The 25,149-nt window shown below is 43.2% G+C and overlaps 1 protein-coding gene across 1 annotated transcript in view; it reads right to left on the reverse strand.

Annotated features, from left to right (window-relative positions):
• Positions 1 to 14,245: 14,245 nt before the first annotated feature.
• LOC115090916 (proton channel OTOP2-like) overlaps positions 14,246 to 25,149 on the reverse strand; it is a 32,635-nt gene continuing 21,731 nt past the window's right edge. Inside the window, exons 6-7 of the mRNA XM_029600591.1 lie at positions 16,465 to 17,348; positions 14,246 to 15,432 (exon numbers count right to left, since the gene is read on the reverse strand). Of these exons, the coding sequence (XP_029456451.1) occupies positions 15,262 to 15,432; positions 16,465 to 17,348 (1,055 nt within the window). The 3' untranslated portion in view covers positions 14,246 to 15,261. The remainder of the gene's footprint in view (positions 15,433 to 16,464; positions 17,349 to 25,149) is intronic.

The raw sequence follows: 25,149 nt of genomic DNA on the forward strand, positions 1-25,149 counted from the left end.
ATTGCACCAGATGCAAGTGTACTGTCTGCCAAATTATTCATCTGCATTAAATACCCCAGTGAACAGATTTATTTTGGAATAACCTCGAACTGGGTGGTCATGTGTTTATTTTCACTGGGAGGTGCTAGAAGACCTTCCACTAGCCCAAGGGTCCTGGAAGAATTCTTTCAGCCCCTTGTCAGGAACGAACTCGGGGGGCTCAGTGTGTTTATTTGCCTCACCAATCCCGACCATGCCCCTAAGTTCTACTTGCCGGTGGAAGAAGGGCTGCTACCCTGGTTTATCCAGGTAAAAAGTTCTGAAAATTGCCCTCTGAGATCATCATGTCAGTGTGGGTATCCATTTCCCCCGCTCTGCACCCTTCCAGGAGCCTTTCTGTTTGGCGTCCCGTCCATGCCAAATTTTCAGGACATGTCAGGGGTCCAACAGGACCCTGACTGGGGTGCTTTGCTTTGGATTCACGTATACATGCAGATGTGCTCTAGGGATGTCACTTGTTGGAAACAAAACAGGAAATCTTAACAAAATGTCTTGCTTCGTTCAATTTAAATTTTAAAACAAAAGAAAAACAAATGGAACTTGTTCATTCATCAGTCATTCCATTTAAGAATCATAAGGCAGTCACTGCCATAAAGAAAATCCCCCCCCCCCCGGATCCTCCCTAGACCCCCTCCCAGACTCTCTTACCTTCTTTCCCCAGTCATTCCTGTCCCACAGCTGCCACTACCGGAAAGGTCACCGACAGCTGGAGACTAGCGCCATTGTAAAGTTTTGCGGTACGAGCTGGTGCCAGGCCGATGCCATTTTGTACGGGAAGACATTTATAATGGGCCCCAGCTTTGCTCTGCCAGCACCAGCTGCAAAAGTGGCAGCTGTGGGGCACGGAGAAATATACAACAAGAGGGTAAGAGGATCTGGGGAGGGGGTGGGGGGAGCTGGGAAGGGCCAGGATATGATTCTCATTTGGGATGCTCACCCTTTTTTTTTTTTAATAAATAAAAAGCAAGAAACAACAAACAAATCAAAAGGAAGAAAAAGAAACGAAAAATGAAATGAAAAATATTACCTGTGCATGTTGCATAAAGTAGGCTCCATTAATTCTGCCTGCAACTTTTGTTTGCTTCTTAGTTGCATCGTGATGTTTGTTATATTTTCATTTTGACCAAACACAGCTTCGTTGATTCATTGTTCCTGCTTTTCTGCTGCATGCCCCAGCTAGCTGTTGTTTGCTAGAACTATATATGGGTCTTTCAGTTCAACAACAGATCTGGTTACCAGATAGCTCCAGGGATGGGCTGAGAAATGTTTATTTGCTATTTAAAAAAAAAAATAAAATAACAACTCAAACTCTCTTCCTTTCTATTCTCTTGCATGCATGAACTTGTCCTGCCTTGCTTTTGGAAATCGAGTTTGCACATCCCAGGATGCAAGGGCTACAGAGTTCTGGATGAAAAAAAAAGCAAAATAGGGCTAGTTTATCCTGTTTGTGATGTGATGATGTCATTACTTTAAACCACCATGGAGAAGGTTAAGATATGGTCCAGATAGACTGTGAGATGAGATGAAATCTTGATGAGACTACCAGTGTTTTTTGTTTTGTTTTTTTTAATAACTGAGAAAGAGTGGCAATTGCTTCTGAAGCAACAATGTACAAGCACCTAGACTATAAAAATGGCCCTGAAGCAGGCTGAAGGAGAGCGTTGGGGGTTTGTGACGCTGCTGCTGCTGCTGCTATTGCCGTAGTTGGCATTTTGGTGCCACCCTTTTTGTGCAATACATGAAAACCACCCGTGACTGGAACCGAAACTGCGAGCTATGGGAGCTCCGGACACTGGAATCGATTCATCAAACCTGAGAGCAGAAAAGAGGCCAGAGCAAGTGGCTGTTCAGGGAGAACTGGGCAATTATTTTAAATGCTATGCTGTGTTAGAATCATTTAGCCTCAGGAGCCCGAATAAGCCGTTAATGAGTGGATATAACGAGACATTTGGGGACAACCCAGGTCTGAGTTGCAGAAGTCATTGTTGGCATTATTATAATATGCCTAAGCCTCATTTTCCCATTTTTGGTCACAGAAAGTTGTGCCGATGACATTGGTATCTTATAGAAAAAGGGGGGAAGAAACACACAGATATGCTCCATAAATGACATCAGTGAAAACAAAGGACAGGAAGCCAAAAATGTTTACTTACACTTCAGATCACCACAATGCTTCATTTGAATACTCTCCCGAACACTTATTCAACCTGGGTCCATAGGATATACTGGGGGAAAGAAATAGCAAGACGCATATAGAAAAAAGTAGAAAGCATGATGAACTGTTGGCAAGCAAGGTCAAGTATTGTCAAAATGTTAAAATGCATCTGTCATGGCTGCGCAGGCCGATCTGAAAATACCCCCTATGTGGGGGTTAGGAGCAGGCAGGTCAGGCATAAGGTATTTTGTGGAGGTCAGGAGCAGAGGGGGACAGGAGCTGATCTGCCTGATCAGTCACCTTCCCTTCAGGTTAGGCACTCCAGTGCTGGTGGCTGGCAGGTCTTGTGATGGAGGGCAGTGTGCAGGGTCAGAAACAGGGTCAGAAACAGGGCACCCACCGGAACCGGCAAGCAGCGGGAAGCAAAGGGACGGGAAGGTGCCCTGGCCACAGTGAACGCAAACAGGGGTAGTCGCCGACAAGGCAAGGATGGACAAGTAAGCACAAGGCAGAGCAGGTCCAGAGACCAAACGAGGAGCCAGACAAAGCACGAAGGAAACACACGGACAAAGCAAGAAAAGCCACTGGGAGGCCTACCCCAGGACAGGGCAAAGAACCAGGCAAAGGCGTACAAGAACAAGGAATCCCTGAACAGGGATTCTAAAGAGAGAATACACAGACAAGAGGCCAGGAGCAGAGAAGAGACTCCACACTTAGGTGGGGAGTACAAGTGAGGGAGGGTTTTATAGGGCTGACCTTGCTGTGTCATGCAGCTTTCAAGGCAGAGACCAGAGCAGGACTGAGTGTAGCCCATTGAGGGTCCCTCCTGGCACGGGGGGGGCGCCTAGAAGCCAGTATCGTTACATCATCTTTGGCTCTTCATGCAATGCAAGTTCTTCTATACTGAATGACAAATGTCCTGGCCATCAAGGTATAGCATTGGCACTTTAGGGAGCAAAATTGACTTCTTTTATATAGAAAACCTTCAATGCTCAAGCCCTGCACTGGGTTAGTTCAGTGTTAAGCTAGTGCTATATTTATCTAAAGTAGGAAGTAATACTGACTTAAGGTTTAGTGAAAATGTAAGGCACATTTTCAAGGTCAAGCAGCATACACCTGGATTCTATGTAGCCATATTATTGTTGAACCCTGACTTTGCTGAATTTCTTATTCAAAAAGGCAGGTAATAAAGCCAACTAATAAATAAACTAATTAATAAATGCTCTGACAGCAGACAAAAGCTTTGATCCCATAGCCACAGGACAGCACGGACAAGGGCAGAGGGAAATGAGCCTCCTTCGACTCCTATGAGGCTCCACTTCTGCACCCCCCCCCCCCCCCAGCTCTCTGCACCAAGCATTCCCAGCAGTCATGCTGGCTGCAGGCACTGGCGGGGACAGCCTCCCTGCCGGACGAAGACCCCAGCAGCGGCAAGGACGGCTCCCTGCCATCTGAGGACCCCAGGAGGAGCGTCGGGGAGCCAGAATGGCATCGGTCGCGAGGGAAGGCTCCCAGCTGACCAGCCCTGCCGTGCAGGGCCGAAGATGGGCGCGGCCCCCAGGCTGCGGAGGATGGAGTCGGCGGCGTCCTGCCGCCTGAAGAGGCTACTGCTAGCGGCACTCCCTGCCGCGGGGCAGGCAGGTGGCGGCTGAGGTGAGAGGCTTGCTCGCGGAGATTAGCCCCGCGAGCAGGAATCGTAACATCGAGACTGGACTGAAAAACCCTTCAAAGCAGAAGACATTAAGGAATCCTCTGCATGCTTTAGGCTCACCCCTATACTTTGGAGGAGGCAGTAGTTGAATCAAGGACTCACCAGTCCGGATAGGTGATGTGCAGTGTTCGCAAGAACTGAAACTGGGACTGAAGCTGGCCATTGGATTTGTATTACGTCTAAACACTGTTACAAGGTCTATAAAGAGTCAAATTGCCCCGAGTCCATTTTGGGGTCCAGTAGTGTATAGGTAGGTACTCATAACAAAGCTCTCCTCCATAATGGCTAGAGCGGTCGAACCTGTTCCACCAAGGCACAGAGAGAGGGATTTTGCTACCGGTACTTCCTGATACTAAAGAAAACAGGAGGACTCCATCCCATCCTAGACCTAAGGACCTTGAACAAATTCATCAAAAAAGAAAAGTTCAAGATGGTTTCCCAGAACACCTTGATCCCTTTCTTGCAAAAAGGGGACTGGCTATACTCCCTAGATCTAAAGATACGTACACACATACTGAGATCTTCCCAAGTCACTGGAAGTATCTTCAATTTGTGGTGGGAAAAACGGAACATCCAGTATCACATGCTCCCATTTGGGCTTGCATCAGCCCTATGTGTCTTTACAAAATGCCTGGCTGTGGTAGCGGCATACCTTCACAGACTGGGAGTTCATGTTTTACTGTATCTGGATGATTGGTTGGTCAAGAGCACTTCTCAGGTGGGAGCGGATGGGTCCATGTGCTCTACCATGGGATGGTGCTCAGGGCAATGTACCTGGCCAGGGCAATGTACCTAGCCAGAACAGAGAACGTGATAGCAGACAGACTGAGTCATGCTTTCAGACCCCATGAATGATCTCTGGGCCAAGGGGTCACGAATTGGATCTTCTGCCTCTGAGGAAGCCCGGATGTAAATCTCTTCGCAGCACTTTGGAACAGGAAGGCTCCTCAGTTCTGCTCCCTGTACAGGTCACTCGACAAACCAGCCTTAGATGCTCTCACCCGGCATTAGGGTGAGGCTCTTCTGTTTGTGTATCCTCCAGTTACACTGGTAGCGAATTCTCTCTTGAAGCTTCATGAGGACAAAGGGACTATAATCCTTATAGCCCCTCATTGGCTGAGACAGGTCTGATTTCCACTTCTGTGGGAGTTGTCTATCTGGAAACCAATCAGTCTGTAGTCTTCCCCAGATCTCATTACATAGGATTGAGGCAGGTTGCGACATCCCAACCTCCAGGCACCATCATGAGAGGTTGATACTGCAACCACTTGATCTCTCAGAAGATGTGTCCCAGCTCCTGGTGGCTTCCAGAAAGCCTTCCAATAGAAAGTCCTATGGTGTGAGCAGAAGGTGCTAGATCCTTTCTCCTGCTTCACACAAAAAACTGCTTGACTATCTTTTACATCTATTGGAAGCTGGCTTGAAGACCAACTCTGTTAGAGTTCATCTAAATGCAACTGGCACATACCAGTGTGGTGTAGATGGTACACCCATCTCTGTACAGCCTATAGTTGTACAATTTATGTGTGGCCTGCTTCAGTTGAAACATCCCCTAAGGCCTCCCACTGTGTCTTAGGACCAGAACCTGGTGTTAGCTCAGTTGATGAAAGCTCCCTTTGAGCTGCTGCGCTCTTGTGACCTGAAGTACCTGACCTAGAAAGTCATATTTTTGGTGGCGGTCACTTCAGCACACAGGGTCTGCGAGTTCCAGGCCTTAGTGACTTATCCATCTTACACTAGGTTTTTTCATGACACGGTGGTCTTAAGTATGCACCCTAAGTTCCTGCCTAAGGTGGTGATGGACTTCCATCCTAGCCAGTCCATTGTCCTGCCAACATTCTTTCTCGGGCCCCATTAGCACCAAGGCAAACAAGCCCTGCACAGTTTGGACTGCAAAAGAGCCTTAGCCTTCTATCTGGAGCAGACAGAAGCCCATAGACAGTCTACCTAGATTTTTTATTCTTTTGATAGGAACAAGTTGTGCATCGCCATTGCCAAGCAGATGGTTTCCAATTGGCTAGCAGACTGCATCTCCTTCTGTTGTACCCAGGTGGGATTGCATCTTGGGGATCATCTCAAGGCTCATTCTGTTCAAGCAATTGCAGTGTCGGTGGCCCACTTGCGAGTTCCCATGGAGGAGATCTCTAGAGCTGCGACATGGAGTTCTTTCCACAGATTCACATCGTATTATTGTTTGGATAGATGGCTGATGCGGCAGCAGATTTGGCCACTCTGTCCTTTGGAACTTGTTTAAGATGTAAAACCCAACTCTGTTCCCGCCTAGGGCCCAATGTTTTTGTTCAGGCTGTTGTGCTCATTGGCACTTATTGTGTGTTTTGTTGGTGCCTTTTTATGTTGGGGGGCAGCCTGTAGTTAGGGACTCACCATGTGTGAGGACTGCCGTCCTGCTTGTCTTCAGAGAAAGCAGAATTGCTTACCTGTAACAGGTGTTCTCCAAGGACAGCAGAATGTCAGTCCTCACGAAAGCCGCCCGTCATCTGTGGAGTTGGATTTCCACTACATGGGTTTCTTCTTTATTTTTTTATTCTATGTTATAAAACTTCTATGTTATAAAAGTTAAGGGGACCCCCACAAGGAAACGTGGTATAATGCATGCTGAGCATGCTCAGTGAGGCTCAGTTAATCGGGCCAGCACGCTATTCTAAAAACTTTGAGTTATGTTTTCAGAGCCGGGCTCCATCCGATGATGTAACCCATGTGTGAGGACTGACATCCTGCTGTCCTCTGAGAACACCTGTTACAGGTAAGCAACTCTGCTAACAACTGAAATCCTTAGCTCAGGAAATAAAGAGTTTTAGGAATTCTTAGGAAAGGATTTGAAAATAAAGTAGAGAATATTTTAATGCCTCTGAAATGATCTATGGTAGGACTGCATCGTCAGTATTGTGGGCAGTTTTAGAATCCCACATCTCAAAAAAAGATATAACAGAACTAGAAAATGTACAGAGAAGGGCAGCAAGAATGTTAAAGAGGATAAAACCGTTCCTTTATTTAAAAAAAAAAAAAAAAAAAAAGGGTATCAGATTATAATGCATAAATTGTTATTATAAAATAGTCTGAGGTTCAGTGCATATAAAAGTACTTGCATAATCTGCTTATACACATAATTTTACACAAACTGCAGAGAAGCATGGGGGGGGGGGGGGCGAGCTGGCGAGCTACAGTTTGACTTTAAAAGTCTGTGCCTAAATTAACCTACAAACTGCGCAGTTAATCTATTTGTGCGATGGGCCAGTTACCTGACCATATTCCAAACAAACATGTGCACAAAAGTTGAAATATTATTACCCGTTCTCTGATAGCTGATATTAGGCAGGCAGACCCTAACGAAACGAAATAAAAAAAAATGCAATGAAAACCTTCTTTCTGTTTAATTTCCAAAGTGAAAAAAAAAAACTCCCAGCAAAATTTTGATTTTTTTTTTATTTGTTACGGGAAATAACCCGTGCGATTTCATGAAATGAAAAAAAAAACAACCCACCACAAACCACCCTCATAAAAGGAAGACCTCCCCCCGCAAAATCCAGCCGGAAAACTCCCCCGGAACGAAACAAACGTTTTCGGCCCGCGAGTGCCTCTTAAGTGCAGGTGCGCATTAGCTCCCGCGTACGAACGGAGCCGATTAACCGCTGGAGCTGAGGAAACCCCGTCTCCAGTGTCAAATTCCCGACGCCCCAAGCGTGCTGGCCCGATGAACTGAACGCGCTCAATTAGGGATTACCAAACTGCGCAGCCAGACGGCTGGGGCAGCACGCCCTGGATAATGGAGCCTCGCCAGCTGCTGCTCTCCTGAGCCCTGTGCTCCGTCGTCTGCAGCCGCTGCTTTTGCTGACTTCCCTGAGCTTGGTGGGCTTCTTGTGTGGGGCTTCCCCTCGAAACGAGGCCATTCCTCTGCGCACTGGAGGGTCTTTGGGGCGCAACTAGAGATTTCATGGCATTTTAGGTGGCCAGATTATTTTTTTATTTATTTACCATGAGAAAGAAAAGTTTGCATGCCATTAGTTTTCGGGTGCGCATTTTCTGTAGACTCACAGGTTTTTGTAAGCAACTTTCTGAGATATTAAAGTCCTGGAATAATATAATGAGCTGCTATTTTTGTATTTATTTATTTTTTCACGGATCCGCTTTGTTTATGACTTCCTCATGCATTCACTCTAATACAGTAGTTCCCAAACCTTGCCTTGGGGGTCCCCCAGCCGGTCGGGTTTTCAGGATATCCGCCATGAATAAGCGTAAGGGAGATTTGTGTGCGTTGTGACTATTTGTGCAAATTTATCTCATGCATATTCATGGCGGATATCCTGAAAATCTGCCCGGCTGGGGGTGCCTCCAGGACAGGTTTGAGAACCACTGCCTTTTAGTCTCCTCCAGGATCCCTCAGACCTGAATGCTTTTATTGTAAAAGGCTTTGAATCTTTGACCAGGTGAGATAAAATGCTTTTATATACCTGTTCAAGTCTGGGCTGGAGCCCCTGAAACTCTCATTATGTCCCACAGTAGCAATTTTGACACTTAAAAAAAAAATTGTGGGGGAAGGGTTTCTTAAATTTGGGAAAAAAAAATGTAATAAAGCTTCTGGGTTATAAAGTCTTTGCAGACTCATTGAGCTATGAATGCAGCGTTGTAGAGCTATTAGAGTAAGACCTGCTATATGAGAAAATTCTTAATAAGATCAAGTTTACCTTCATACGATGCTATTAATGAAATAGCTATCCTGTCTGTGAGCCCTTATTGTTGGGCTTCATAAATCATTAGGTAACTTGATCAAATCTGTTTGCACTTGTGCGAATGTATTAAAGTCCACATCCAAATAGAAATTTTTACAGTACCACTTATCTTGCGCTGCTAGATTAAGTGTGGCCAATTCAGTGAAGCCGACATCTAGATGTTTCGGAGCAGCAAGGCTCCTTCTTCAAGGGCTTGACATTGGCGGTGCTGGACTGTAAAGCACTGTCAATCTGCACAAAAAATAAGAATCTCCTTAGTTTATTGTGAGTACACTTAAACTTCGGATACTAAGGCTGGAAACCGATATATACTTGCAAATTGTCAAATCAGCGAACTGTTCCATGTCAAAGGTTTCGGCACGGCCGGCTGTGGACAATGAACTGTCACTGCGATCTGGTCTGCTTCGCCATGGACTTGACGGTACACAAGGATATCACTCGTGGTAATCAGTAGTATTGCCAGAATGCTGCTCAAATGACAGCAATTTCAACTCTGCGTGACTGCAGAAGATGAATTATCTGTGCAAGCTGCGCTGTTTCACGAGTGGTCTGAGCGATGCTGAAGGCTATCGCTGCAGAATGCTGTATAAATGCATGGATGTAAACCAAAGGGTTCAGTCTGGCTGAACAGACAATACTGTAAATGTATTAATTAATAAAAATACTCACTGAAAAATGAAGATACTCACTGTCAAAAAGTATTGGCGGCTCTCAGCGGTGAGAAAGTTCTGCACCTTTAACCGGCACTGGGTCGCTGAAAGAGGCACCATATTTAAAGGGAATTCCTTCGCGATGGGCGAATGACAGGCGGAAGTAATGTGAAATGACGTCACTGGCAAGACTTGAGCGTGAAAAAAATGTTGTTAAATTAAATGAGAGAAAGCCACGCTACTTTATCGTTGAGGCCAAAAGGTTCCAGAGTGTTAAGGCGATGGATCCATGCATATTCCTTTTGATTCAAAATGCTGACTCTGTTTCCACCTCTCCATGACGCTTGTACATGCTCTATAATAGCCCATTTGAAATCACTAAATGTATGTCCATTATCAATACAGTGCTGGACTATGGGAGCCTTGAGATCTTGATTATTAATCCGGCACTTGTGTTCAATGAGACGTATCTTGATCTTCCGTTTAGTCCGTCCAATGTATATTTTTGGAAATGGGCATTGTAGGGCATAGACAACAAAATCAGTGTTGCAGTTAACATCACTGTTGAGTCTAACTTTAAATCCGGTATTAGGATTATACCAAGTGGTGCCTTGATTTGCTTGGGAACAGAAGGAGCATTTGCCACATGGTGTTTGTCCTGCGTCTATGTGAGTTCTCGGATCTGGACTGGATGCTCTAATGACATGTTGTCTGATGTTCCTACCTCTAGAATAGACAAACATGGGTGCTTTTTGAAACACCGGGTGAGGGCTTAAGACATGCCAATATTTAAGCAAAATCTGTCTGCTTTGTGGCGTCAGCTGTGAATGTTGCAAAACACAAGTTAAGTCTGTGGTAATTGGTTTTTGTTTGTATTGCAAGAATGATTCTCTGTCTGAAAACGTGGCTCGTTTATAAGCACGGGTGATGACATGTTTGGGATATCCTCTTGCTTGAAATCGAGATGCTAACATTCGTGCTTGGCGGTGAAATTCATCCTCATTTGAACAAAGTCTGCGAATACGAAAAAATTGGCCTACTGGGAGGCCTTCTTTAAATCGTCTGGGATGATGGCTGTCAAAACAGAGAAAATTGTTCCTATTGGTCGGTTTCCTATATAATGTAGTTTGTAACATCAACCCTTGTTTAATGATTTGTATGTTGTTCCCACATGCTATATTTTTTTGGTCTTATATTAAGTAGTGTTGTAGAGCTATGCATTCATTTTGTAGAGATGTGAATCGGAACTGAAATCCGAACCGATTCTGGTTCCGATTCACATCTCTATCATTTTGTTTTGTTTCATTACTTTATGCACATATAAAATCATTTTCATGCATAAGATCAATTTTATGCACATATGGAAATGTGTATGCACATACAAATGCATTGTACGCATGCAAGGAAACAAAACAAATCAAACTCATAAAAATACAACACCCCCCCCCCCCCCAAGGAAAACAAAATGAAACAAAACCAATGCACTTTTTCCCAGGCACACCCCCTACGATATTGTGCAGTGTTTAGGTAATTGTACTTTAGTGTTACCACTAGATGGTGCTGTGTGCTCAGCCCTGGATAAAATCTTCCTGGTTGGTAGAACTCTCCAGGCAACAGCTGCAATCCACCTGTTCCCACTGCAGTCAGATGTGAGGATGGGGGAAACATCTGGAGACTTCTAAGAACTAGATGGTTTTCCCTGTCTCTGGCAGGAAGGATACCCCTGATATTTCGGTTTGAGTTCCCTCTATGTTCTTTCTGATTGAGAAGCAGGAACAGCAGAAACCACATGCTATGGACAGAGCCAACAACTCAGAGCCAGCCAACCCACTTGGAAACACACGCCCAAGTTGCGACAGTCTGTCCATCCCAGATTGACCTCATAAGTCATCTCTGGACTTACACTCTTGTCTTCAAGGGACTGCCAAAGAAGAAAACTTTTGCAAGAAGTAACAGTAGCTTTATCTTCCACTGGGAGAAGGATCCATGTTCCTGTGCTGGTGCTAGGAGAAGGATCCATGGTCCTGCACTGGTACTGAGAGAAGGATCCATGGTCCTGCACTGGTACTGAGAGAAGGATCCATGGTCCTGCACTGATACTGGGAGAAGGATCCATGGTCCTGCACTGGTACTGGGAGAAGGATCCATGGTCCTATACTGATGCAGGGAGAAGGATCCATGGTCCTGCACCAGTGCTGGGAGGATAGCCTGGGAGCCCCCCTGGATCTGGGTATCTGGAAAGGACCTTTGAATTCTTTTGTCCAGTATCTTGTCTAGTTCCTTCCCCCCACCCCCACCCCCTTTTTTTTTGTGAGGTTGTTAGGAATCCTCTCTCTTAACTGCAGAGAAGAAACAGATTTGTGGCATTTTACTGAAAGTGATATGTGCCACCTCATTCTATAGTACCTCTTTCTTTATAATGCTTTAGTTTATTAAACATCTTTTATTTAGCCCAGTATGTAATGTGGCCTCAGGTTTTATTTTTTTTTTTTCTAAATTCATTAACTACCCCACTTCAGTAGTTACATATTTATCTTCTTCAGCCATGGTCCACCTCTATTCTAAAAGAGGAACATCCTGGGAAGTTAGGGGCTACAATAGAAAAGCTAGATTAAACAAAGACTCTGTTTTTACTATATTAAATAGTTACACACCAAAAATTTTAAAAACCTTTCCCTAATATTAGTAAGTGATTTAAATGTGCATACAATGGCTATTTTTCAATGGCTACTGCTGTTTTTCCCTGCAGGAAGCACATGCAACATTCATGTCATCTCCTAAGCCTCTGATTATTCTTCAGTTTGCAGTCTTATATCCTCTCTGTCAGAGTCATTCAGTCACTCCTCACATAATCATTCAGTCCACATGCATATCAAATTCTCACTTTCTAAAACACACAGCATGCATCCATAGGACTATGGTTGCGCAGGACTGTAGTGAGATCACAAGGCACATACAGTGCTAGCATCCTGCTCAACTACATTAGCATAGAATTACACACAATTAAGAGAGCCAAACTATATATATGAAACATACAAAATTTATTTAGAAATACCGCACATGTATACCTATATAGACAATAAAACTAAGCTAGCACATTTGCTCTTTGTGTCCAAGGACACAAAGAGCAAATGATTTCAATTAAGTGCTTGTGGTAATATATAAATTATCAATACTTATAATTCATGAGCATGTGCTAAATTAATTTGTAATAACATCATTTTTGTATACTGTATCTCAAAAAGACATATTTTTTAACTTGTGGGTATGAATGTGTGAGTGTGCTAGCTTAGTTTTATTGTCTATATAGGTATACATGTGCGGTATTTCTAAATAAATTTTGTATGTTTCATATATATAGTTTGGCTCTCTTAATTGTGTGTAATTCTATGACAAGTTGATAGAGAGTTGTATTTAATTACCCTTTGTGTAAAATTACCGTGTTGGTTATCAACTACATTAGCAAGCAGGATTCAGTCACATCGCATACTCATAGCACCACTACATGTAGTCATAGCTCTATCATATAACCTACTGCATACACATTTCCCTCACACCCCTCTCCCCCATCAAGTACCTACCTTGATGCATATCTCCTTTGGCATACAGAGCAACAGTCAACATATTCATGATGTAACATCATACAAGAATTTAACCAAACGTAAGAGATGCATTTATACAAAAAGTAACTGTTTGCTATTTGAACCACTTGACATTTTCTGCCTTGACTCTGGGCAAAGCTTTCAAAATATTTTTGGAGTGCTGAGTGCTGCCATCATCTGGAAAGACAGACATTGAGGTGTGGGATCCATTACATTGCTCTATATATTTTTTATTATTTATTTATTTATTATTTTTATATACCGACATTCGATCTGAGATATCACATCGGTTTACATTCAGGTGCTGGAGGTATTTCCCTATCCCCAGAGGGCTTACAATCTAAGTTTTGTACCTATATATATATATATATAGTCAGTTCTGAGCTGGCAAGGCATCTTACACTAAGAGGGGCAAAGTGGAAACTGAAGCTTCAACATAAGAATAAGCATCCCTCTTACTGTGTGGTAGTTCTAAGGTAGTCTTCTAAGGAGGACAAAGCAAAGTGTCCAAACGGAATGAAACATTTAATATTTATTTTGGGGATTTCTGTGCACATGGTGGCTTTCTCTAACCCCTGTAGAGCATGCTGATTATCATCCTTCTAACTATGACACCAGGAATCATAGATTTCTAATTTATTTTTGCTTTCTCTCCTATGATTCCTATGAAGTTAGAGATATGACTTTGAGCATATTTAACTGAACCAGTGTAGTAAGTGAAATGCAATCAAGTAATTTCCTTTTTTATTTCTTGCTCTTGATTTCATGGTAGAAGTATGCTCGGTCACTTCCAAATGTTGATGACATTAGGAGAGCAAATCCACATACTGGAAAAAAGGATCCTGGTTTGTGCCATTAGGAGAGCAAATCCACATACTGGAAAAAAGGATCCTGGTTTGTGCCTAATGCAATAAACTTGTCCATCTCTTTCTGGATTCAGTGGTATCCAGGCTAAAAACCTGCAAAAAGGGGGTTGGTTTATTAGGTTTTCCAGGGATATACAGGACTTCCAACCCATCAGTTTGTTTAATATAGACTTTGATTATTTTTTCCACCAGGGCTAATAAATATCTTTCTGCTGGAAATGTTTCTAAATCCAGATTTTGCATGAATCACGCGACTAATGTTTAAATCAGAATGTACTTTTTTCATGATCTTGACAACTGGATCAGGTCTCCTCCTCTAGATAATCATGGTGCTACCCATAAAGTCCCATTTTTCAAAAATATCTGTCTAGCATCATTCAAGAATTCTACATTCACTAGAAAATAGTATATATTTCATATAAACCAAAGCATCTAAATCTTGTTTTAAATAAAATGATGTGCTAAATAATATAATCACATTTATAGTCTTTATTGGAATACAAAGGGCCAGATGTACTAAGGGATTTCTTCTATTTCGTCTACTATGGAAAAACATCTGACACTGAGCAAATTAATCGGTCAGTTGAGACAGTTATATTTGAATGGCAGTTTGTTTATACAATAGTTACTAAAGAAAGAAGAAATCATGAATGCAATGTTGCAGCAGGAGATAACACGATTTCATGACTTAACGTGCAAAGATGATATTGTTGCAGCACTGCATGTTTCTAGGCAATTCAGTTACTTTGACATCACTGGATAAAGCAAAATTGTACCCCCCCTCTAAACTGTGAAATCATAAATAACATTTTTGTAATCTGATTGGAAATAAATATTTTATGTAGGCATCAGCGTCATCAACTAAAGGAAATCATAATATTGCTTGGCTATATTAGATACTTGTATTATTCTGTTTCTGCTTCTTAGATGGTATCTGATATTTTATCTTGGATGTGACCACCTTCACAGAGTTAAAACATGATTGTAACCTCAGAACTCAAGGGGACAATTTTCAGAAAGCCACACGGGGTGGGGGGCAATCTAGCCACCTACAGTATGTTATGGCCAGCTAGATTTAAGTGGATCTTCAGTCGCCACATAGCCGGCTAGATCACGCTTGCTCTCCCTGCACACAAGGATAACTGCGGAAATTCGGTGCTAGCCAGCCAAGTTCCTCTCTCGACGCAACCACGCCCACAGGACCACCCAGAATTTGAGCAGGGGCAAATTTTCACCATCCCTGAACTAGCCAGATGAATCCTGACTTAGCTGACTGGATCATTTTTGAAACCACCTTCTCAGAGCGCCTGTCGAAATAATGCCACCTGCACCTTTACATTAGCTGCAGCTGGATTTTACGGGTTTTTTGTTGTCTTTGCCATCACTTGAGGTAGCACAAGTGGGCCTAGCCAGCTCTTTCGACATGGTCGCATGGTCTAGATGATGATTTCACATGACTGCAGGCCTTCGCCTTCTCTGCTGCTTCTTCACTAGGACATGAGGTAGACTTCAAACAGGCTGGCGGCTGCGTGCATGCGGTAGAAAATCCCAAAAGGCAGGCAGATGTTCGTAAGGATAACCCACTTAGAAAGTCCATAGAATTTCAGCTCCATGCCAGCCGTGAACTGGGGCCGGGCACCAAATGCAGGCATAATCCAGCACTGTGAAGAGAATAATCATTGTGGTTTCAAATAGGCGGTCATGGAGTGCTTTATGCATTACAAAATTTAAAAAAAACAATAAATCTTGAGAAGCCAGAGGAATCAAACAAGGATGAATAGATAGTGAAAACTATGTGACCATAGTAACAGAAAAAAAAAGTTATCCGAAGACTGGTCTTAATGCTCTCCTTTACATGATCTGTGTGACCAGGTGCTATAAGGAGCCCCCTCACCTTTCTCGTCTCGTTTCTGAGGCTAAGCCTTTGGTTTTTGTATCCCAAACAGTACTGTAAAGTTTTTCTCCAGGTTTATGTCATCCATCTTTATTGTTTCACACTGAGAGAAAAATCAGCACTTCAAACCATTACAACCTACCAGCTCCCCAAAACCGCTTGCACTACCCCTTACATAAAATTCCCATCTTTGTGCTCTTCTCCAGTTTTCAAGAGTTTACCTATAGGCAGAGAATACAAGAAACCCCTCGGGAAACTAGGGGCCCTTCATAGATATTAATAATAGAGGGGGTCTGTCAGAGGACCTGAAGTCTTGTCTGTAGTCTCCTGCTTGCCATCAAAATTCTAAACTGGCAAGGCTTGAGGTAAAGAGAGAGAAAGTATACGAGACAATACAATGATATCCACAGGAGTCTATCCCACAAAATTTGAGATCCAAGAATATTGGATTCATGGGCGCCTTTGTTTTCAGTTTTGATTTTATTTTTTTTCTGGGAGTTTCAATGCTATAACAAAAGAAAATTAGTGGAAAAAAATGACTTTTTTTTTTTTATACCATACAGGAGAAAAATCAATGGAAAGGTAATTTTCCATTGATTTTTTTTTTCACTATAGCATTGAAAATCCCAGGGAAAATTAAAAAACAAACTGAAAATGAAGGGCCCCCCCCTCCCCATGGATTCAATACACCAGTAATGCCTTCAAGAACTACCTGGTGGGACTAGGACCATGCCATACATATTCTATACTAGGAATATCTCTGCAGCACGCACACAAAAAGCCACCTGATTTTACTTACAATGACATTGCACAGAAGCAGAAATAAGGAAAGCTCCTTCAGAATCCGACTCTTCCAGGTGGCCTTCTTGTAATGCATGGTGAGGGTTGCTGCATCTGTTGATATACCAGTCTGGATCATTGTTGGCTCTTCACTTGGATTCACGGTGGGTGGTAATGATGGGTTGATGTCATTGGGGAAGTGGCTGGAGATGTTTTTGTTGATGTAAATGAGTCCAAGGGGATCATCCCCATGTTCAAGTGGAACATCTTTGAAAGATCGCCGATGAAGGCCTTCAATGATAAAAGTGTTCTGCACAGTGTGCTGGATAATCATCATTAGTGAATAAATGAGATTCAGGACATTCAGGAGCTCTTTGGGAGTGATGATCACCATAGCCAAAATGGAGTAGTAAGAAATGCAGTATTGCCCCAAGGCAGCTCCCAGCAGTAGAGCCACATCTAACGTCCTGCTGGGATTCTTCTCTTTATCTATTTCTCTCTTATCAAACCTGTAAATGATGGATCCCGCAAGAGCCCCAAGGGACATGAGACTCAGGCAGACTATGTTGAAAATGTAAAACATGATGAGGGCTTGTTGCACGCTGTCCTCGAATCTCACCTTTATTTTATAGCTTATGAAAGCCACCAGGCCAACCACGACCATACTTATTCCTGCAAATAGACCTATGAAGAAGGTCTGCTTACAAAAGCTGAATTTCAGCCGGCGAGGGTGGTGGATATCGTCATCTATGAGGCGTCCCACATTCTTCCACATGACATAAGTTATTGCGGAAGCGAAAAGGCTGTATTCGATGTTGAAAGGGTACAAGTAATAAAATCCCTTCTCGAAGATGTGACAGGCATTGGTGATGCAGCTGCAAGCACTAGCTGATGCGTCTCCAGCTGGAAAGGACAAACAGATGTACATTACTTGAAATGCAATGCTCTTTCTTATCACACTGTCTTTGACACAAGATTACTGAATCTTGGAATCTCAATGCCACTTCCTAAAGACCCTTATTATTCCAAAGTTGGTGCATTAAGTTACCATCTGGCTACTCTAAGATTAGGCTTTATTTAAAAGAACATGATCTCCCTTTTTCTTTGATTAAAATTCTTCCTAATAAAATCCTGTTCCTTTATCCCTTCAGTAATGTCTTTCAATGCTGGAATCTTTTTTTTTTTCTGATAGGGCTGTGAAACTTGGCAGACTGCATGTTTTATAACACATGACTTTGTAATAGACCTGGCCCATGGAGGGATGTCCTTTCCAGTGGTAATGAGGTTTATTCATCAGTGAAGCTTTAGGTCTTTGACTAAGAGACAAAGGCCTGGATTTATCAAAATGCGATAACAAAAGGGGTGTGGTTTATGCTAATATATAGTTTAGTGCCAGACCTGTTGTTTGTCAGAGAGAGAGAGTAGCCATAATGTCTTCTCCCTAGATAGGTATTTGTATCTCTATGGTAGAGACGTGAGACGTACGAACAGAACAGTGGTCTCTTGTGAAGATTTGATGGCCTTCGGAGTGAGGAAACTCACCCAAAGATGAGATTTGGCCAATGTTCTCTCAACCTAGCTTGATGGACTCTCTTCCTGGGTAACATTTATTTTATTTATTTATTTATAATTTTTTTATATACCGCCGCTCATCAAAGATATCACGTCGGTGTACAATGAACAGGAACTTACGCCGGAGCGTTATACATTTAACAGATTATACATTTAACAGGTTATATATTAAACAAAAGTATGTATATAAATATTTGAACATAATACAAGTAGAATCTATTAAAACATAGAACTATACTTTAGGTGTAACTTAGTTGAGGTAAATTAAACAGAACTGGGGAGTAAAGGGATTCTAGTAAATTGGGTATGAGGTAAGGGAAAGGGTTAAGAGGAGATGGAGTTCTACATTAGATGTATTAAGAGGGGGGAGAAAGCATTTCAATTGTAGTTAATAGCAATTGTAAGGAGGGGTATTTACAGAAGGAGCAGAAATACGAGAAATTAGAGATGGTGACTAGACAGGTGGAGAAGGGTAGATAAGGCAGTGCATATATGGGAGAGGAACAACATATATATTTCAAGTATAGGCATGTGTGAATAACCATGTCTTGAGTTTTTGCTTGAATGTTTTGGGAGATGGCTCAAGGCGCAGTTCAGTGGGCATGGTATTCCATAACAAAGGGCCAGCAAAAGAAAACGCACGTGCTTTGGTGGAAGCATGGTGATATAGTTTAGGTGAAGGGGTTTGTAAAGTGGCGAGGTATTGATTTCTGGTAGGTTTAATAGAAGATTGAAATTGTAGTGATTTATTAAACCATTTCATTTCAGGATTGTGGAGGGCTTTATGGATAAGTGTTAGAGTCTTGTAGTGTATGCGGGATTGAATGGGGAGCCAGTGTAATTCCTTCAAAACTGGCGTAATATGTTCCTTTGAGTTTGTGTTAGTAAGGATACGGGCTGCAGTATTTTGCAGGATTTGTAAGGGGCGGATGGCATTTTTAGGTAGGCCTAGGAGGAGTGAATTGCAATAATCTGTTTTGGAAAACAGCATGGCTTGTAGAACTGTCCGGAAATCAGATGCATGAAGCAAAGGTTTCAGTTTTTTGAGTGTATGTAATTTGAAAAAACACTCTTTAAGGATTGCACTGATAAATTTTTTGAGGGTTATTTGGTCATCAATAATGACTCCTAGGTCTCGGACTTGGTGGGAGAAATGTATGTGCGTTGATGTTATAAGTGAGGTAGGAGAAGCATGTAATGGGGTGGGAGGAGATATGATCATGAGTTCAGTTTTTGTGGAGTTGAGGGCAAGTTGTAAGGAGGTTAAAAGATTATTGATAGAAGCAAGAGTAGTGTCCCAGATTTCCAGGGCTTTAGATATGGATTCCGTTACTGGAATAAGAATTTGTACATCATCAGCGTACAAAAAGTGTGGAAGCTTAAGGTTGGCGAGGAGATGGCAGAGCGGTAGAAGATAGATATTAAAAAGGGTAGATGAAAGTGAAGAGCCTTGCGGGACTCCTTGCTTTAAAGGGATTTCTTTAGATAAGTGATTGCCAATTTTGACTTTATAGTTACGGTTGGACAAGTAGGAAGTAAACCAGTTATGAGCAGTACCAGTTATTCCAATCTCATGTAGGCGTTGGAGAAGAATTTGATGGTTAACGGTATCAAAAGCCGCTGAGATATCCAGAATTACAAGCAGATGAGGTTGATTTCTATCTAGGCTTTTGAGAAGGTAATCAGACAGGGATAAGAGAAGAGTTTCAGTGCTATGTAATTTGCGAAATCCGTATTGTGAGGAAGAGAGGATATGGTGTTCTTCTAAATAGTCACTAAGTTGATGGTTGATAGTTTTTTCTAGGATTTTAGCAATAAATGGGAGGTTAGAAATAGGGCGGTAATTAGCAAGGTCTAATGGGTCGAGCTTAGGTTTTTTTAAAGTGGGTTTAAGGATAGCAAATTTGAGAGAGTTGGGCACTTGCCCAAGTTCGATGGATGCATTGATAATGTTAGAGATAGGGCTGGATATTAAATCAGGGACAGTGAGGAGGAGTTTTGTGGGGATGGTATCAGATGGGTGAGAGGAGGGTCTGGCTTTTTTGAGTAGGGATTCAATTTCAGTTGTTGCTGTGTTTTCAAAGATTGTTAGCTGAGGTGCAAATTCTTTTGTGTGACAGAGGTTATTAGATTGGGGCGTGTGGGAATTGTGTGGGAAGCGTGACATAATTTTGTTAATTTTGTCCTGAAAATATGAGGCGAGCTGTTCACATTTTATTTTGGCTTCTTCTTCTGGAATGATGTTCGGAGTGAGGTTAGTAAGTGAGGTGACATATTCGAACAGCACTTTTGGATTGAATTGATATTGGTGTATTTTACCCGCGTAGTAGTTCTTTTTAGCATTATTGATCATTTCACTATAGTTTTGCAGCAAAGTTTTGTATCGTGCGAGTAGAGTTGGTGTGGGTTCTTTACGCCAATTTTTTTCAGCTTTTCTAAGGGCTTGTTTTAAGTCTTTTAGTGTGGGAGTGTACCAGGGTTTATTTGAATTTCTCTGAGAGGAGAGTTTTTTTTGTAATGAGGGGGCAAATGGTATTAGCAACTGAGAGAGTGTATTCATTCCATGATGTTAAAGCAGTGTCAGCATTTGATAGATCAAGATTAAGCTGAGTGTTGGATAGAGCGGTGGTAAGCTCATCTCTATTGCATGTTTTTCGGTATTGCAAAGTAGTAGAGCTAATTGGGGGGGGTGGAGGTCTTTGTAGAGTGTTAGATGTTCTTATGATATAGTGGTCAGACCATGGGATAGGTGTGCATGATAAGGAATCAGTTACGATGTGACGGTTGGTAAAAATGAGGTCAAGTGAGTGACCAGCTTTATGTGTGGGCATGTTTATAATTTGCTTGAATCCTAGTGATTTCATGGCTTCCAGGAAGGAGGAGCAGCTAGGTGTAAGGGGTGTTGTGTTGACATGGAGATTAAAGTCTCCTAGGATAATAGCTGGGGAGCCGATGGAGATATCAAACTAGGTTGAGAGAACATTGGCCAAATCTCATCTTTGGGTGAGTTTCCTCACTCCGAAGGACATCAAAATTTCACAAGAGACCACTGTTCTGTTCGTACGTCTCGCGTTGAATATCAAAGTGGCCCCTAACCCCCTACACTAATACCTAAACCTCACCTCGAGTTACTAGGTGGGCCTACCATAGGGATACAAATACCTATCTAGGGAGAAGACATTATGGCTAGTCTCTCTCTCTCTCTCTCTCTCTCTCTCTCTCTCTCTCTCTCTCTCTCTCTCTCTCACACAGTTTAACACTAATGGCAAAGGTATAGTTAAGTCTATGCAATAGCACTTCACAAACTGGCTAACCCAGCCTGCCCCTAAATCCTCCTGTTTTTCAAATTTGCATCACATCATATGATATGGTGCTATCATATGCATTAAAGACATGTTCACATGTGAAAACACCTTAGTGCATTTTGATAAATGAGGGGGAAAGTTTGTAGAACCCTTATGATTGAATAAGATAGGATCCATTCTCTCCTATAATAGACTCCTTTGATACAAAGGGGATGGAAGGTTTAGAAGAGAGACAGTGCTGCATATGTCTTGTAGCAGTTTGGAAATGATATATAATAGTGGTAATAGTTTTATGGAAGTTCTGCCATGGAAATGTTACGGCTGATGTTGGGAGTCCTATGATTTTTTTTCTCCAAGGAAGGAAATATGTAAATTATATTGTTGATATAGTAGTAGCTACTGTTTAGCCTAGGCCAGCGATTCTCAACTGGTGTGTCGCAACACACCAGTTTGTCGCCATACACTGGCAGGTGTGTCGCAGCTCTCGGTGTCCCACTGCCCCGGTTGAACTTTATTTCTCCCTTTTTCCAGCCCCCGTGGGCCAATGGAAAACCTCCTTTCTTCATGCCCTCACTGCCCAATGGGAAGCCTCCTCCCTTCTTCCTGCCCCCACGCAGGCCAATTGGAAGCCTCATCCCTTCTATCTGCCAGTGGAAGTGGCAGGAAGAAGGGGCATCACATTGCTCGGGGGTGGGGTGGTTTGTGGGGGGCTGGGAGGAATGGCAGAATGGCAGAACGAAGCCCGATCCCAAATCGACCAAGCAAGGCCGCCACAGGAGCTTATCCCCGTGGTGGTAAAGAAGCCTGACACCAACGAGGCAAGCCGCCATGGCATCTCATCCCCATAGCGATGAAGAGGAAACCCAACCTCAACCAAGCAAGGGCACCACTGGAGCTCATCCCCGTGGCAGTGAAGAAGTCCAAACCCGATGAAGCAAGGCCACCACAGAAGCTCATCCCCATGGCGGCGAAGAGGAAACCCGACCTCAACCAAGCAAGGGCACCACGGGAGCTCATCCCTGTGGCGGCAAAAAGGAAACCCGACCTCGATCAAGCAAGGGCACCACGGGAGCCCATCCCCATGGCAGCGAAAAAGAGGGCCCGCCGGAGTAAAGCCACAGCGGAACTGGAGCCCATCCATGCAGGGAAGGAAGAAGAGGTTTGGCACTGAGGCCCAGTGACTGCATGTGAGAATGGGAGTCTGAGTGTGGATGTGGGTGTGTCAGTATGAATGGGTGCCTGGGTGAGAGCTTGGGTGTGGGTATATGGGTGTGAATGGGTGCCTGGGTGAGAGCTTGGGTACATGGGTGTGAATAGGTGCCTGGGTGAGAGCTTTGGTGTGTGGATGTGAATGGGTACCTGGCTGAGAACTTGTGTGTGTGTTGGTGTGACTGGGTGCCTGGGTGAGAACTTGTGTGTGTGGGTGTGAATGGGTGCCTGGGTGAGAGCTTAGGTGTGTGGGTGTGAATGGGTGCCTGGGTGAGAGCTTGGGTGTGTGGGTGTGAAAGGGTGCTTGGGTGTGAAAGGGTGCCTGGGTGAGAGCTTGTGTGTGTATGGGTGTGAATGGGTGCCTGGGTGAGAGCTTGGGTGTGTGGGTGTGAGTGGGAGCTTGGGTGTGTGCGTGTGAGTGGGTGCCTGGGTGAGACCTTGGGTGTGCGGGGGTGAATGGGTGCTGGGTGAGAGCTTACGTGTGTGATTGAGAGAGACTGGTCAGGAAGATGACTGGTGTGTGTTTGTGATTGAGAGAGAGACCGAGACTGGTCGTGGGGTCTAATTGGTGTGTGTGTGAGTGACTGGTTGTGGGCTCTAAGGAAGAGGACTGTGAGGACAGAGCTTCAGCAGCCGTTGCTGCTTCTGGTGAGTGCTATTGGCCTGCAAGGGAAAGCAGTAGAAGAGTTGCTGGAGAGGGTAAGTAAAGGTGGCTTTTTAAGTTTAGTTTTCTTGATTGACTGCCATTTTAATTATTGGGTATTATACGATGTCTGCTGTTTTGAAATATTTTATTGATATTTGGACATTTTAATAATTTTTATGAGTTTTTAATTGTGGATGTTATTCTGTTCATCAGCTCTTTTGAAAGCTTTATAGCTTTACAATTATTTCTGTGTGGGGATCTATAGCAGCTTGGCTTATTCTGTTTTCCCAATAGGAGGTGTATTAGTGTTAAGGGCCTGGTTTAATATTTGTAGTGTTGCCTTTTCATAGATAGGGTGTTACTGTTTGAGAGTGTTCCATAATACAGGTGTAACTTTGTGCGGGTTAGTTTCTGTCATTATTGCAAATCCTGAGAGTCTGTTAGGTGCTATATTTCTCTTTCCATTTCTCCAGGTTTGCACTGCATGCAGAGTGGCTTTTTTGGTTTTCAATTCCAGTTTCTGTCTCCACATTTATAATTTGTGATCTTTCTGTACTTGGTGAAGGTCAGTACTATATGTATGACCAAACTGGGGTATTTTACTAGCATGTAGGCATTTGTATCAATCTTATTTGTGTTTTCTCAATAGGACATGCATTAGTGGTAAATTACTGTCTCTTCATAAGGAGGGGTATTGTGCTTGCCAGTAAAGGGAGTTTGTTTTGCTTTTACTGAGATGTCACCAGAACCAGAATATCTTGTTTGTATGGTGAGTTGTATGGGTAATGCCCTAGTTCTGCTCTGTACCCATTGTTGGGGGTCGAGGGGGTTCCTGTGGATGCCGAGTGTCTGTTTACATATAGCCTCGTGAAGGTCACATGTTTGGTGTGTCATGCATGTGAGAACCATCTGTCAGGTGTGTCCTGGCCGAAAAAAAGGTTGAGAACCACTGGCCTAGGCTGTCTTTGAAGGATTTTCCTAGAAAAATTTGAAGCATTTCTTTCTTAGAACTGTAAGGGGTTGCCTTCGCTCCCTTACTTAACATTCCCTTTTTTACAGCTGCAAGGAGGCTTTTATCCTATAGATCTTCCCCCATCTTTTGACCATCCACCTTTTGGGATGGCTCTAGCTGCTTTATATATGCAGTTGAGCATACTTAGGAGAGAGCATCTTGACTGAATGAGTGTTTGGAGCTGAGGATGGTGTTTTTGGAGGTGGTTCCTGGCAGGTCTCATTGCTCAGCAATCTGAGAGCTTTCTTCAGTAAGGAAGTTTGGGGATCTTTTTTGACCAGTACCCAATCGAGAGGGCCATTGCACTCCATCTGAAGGGACTGGATTTTCCAGGCATCTTGCCCCTGCTGCCAGCTAACAGTGGGGCCAGAGACAACTGGCTTGGAAGAAGTTTTGAGATCCATTGCAGAATGAAGGAGGGTTTTGTTCAATTTTCTCCCCTCTGTCTATGACTGTGGAAAAGGAGAATTTTCCCCACCCTTCAAGAGGAGGGTATATTGGACATTGATTCAGATCAAAGAAGGAGGGTTAGGAGGAAGTGCACCATGGATAAAGAAAGTGCAGCCCTTGGAGTTGTTATTCTTCTTTTTATGTTCATGGGTTTTTTTTTCCATTCTGGCAAGGATCCTGTTTTTCTAAACTGAATTAAATCTGTTTTCGTTGAACACCATTACAGACTGTAGGCTGTGTTTCTCTGTGTATCTCCAGCTCAAAGAGACCTTCTAAGGTGAGTACCCACTGCACTGTGATTGAGAGGGTTCTTGAGAGTGATTGACTGTATTTTAAAATGTCACCACTGCACTGAGGGTCCCAGAGGTCCATACCTCTTCCCCAACGGAGGAACCCCCGGCATCCCACTGGCTAACAATTGATGTGAAATGGCAGAAAGAATCAGAGGCCTGGGGTGTTAATAAGTAGCCCTGGGAAACATGTAGTCCCTTCATTCAGACTATCAAATGA

This window comes from Rhinatrema bivittatum, chromosome 4 (assembly GCF_901001135.1).
Source record: "Rhinatrema bivittatum chromosome 4, aRhiBiv1.1, whole genome shotgun sequence".
In the NCBI taxonomy this organism is placed as follows: domain Eukaryota; kingdom Metazoa; phylum Chordata; class Amphibia; order Gymnophiona; family Rhinatrematidae; genus Rhinatrema; species Rhinatrema bivittatum.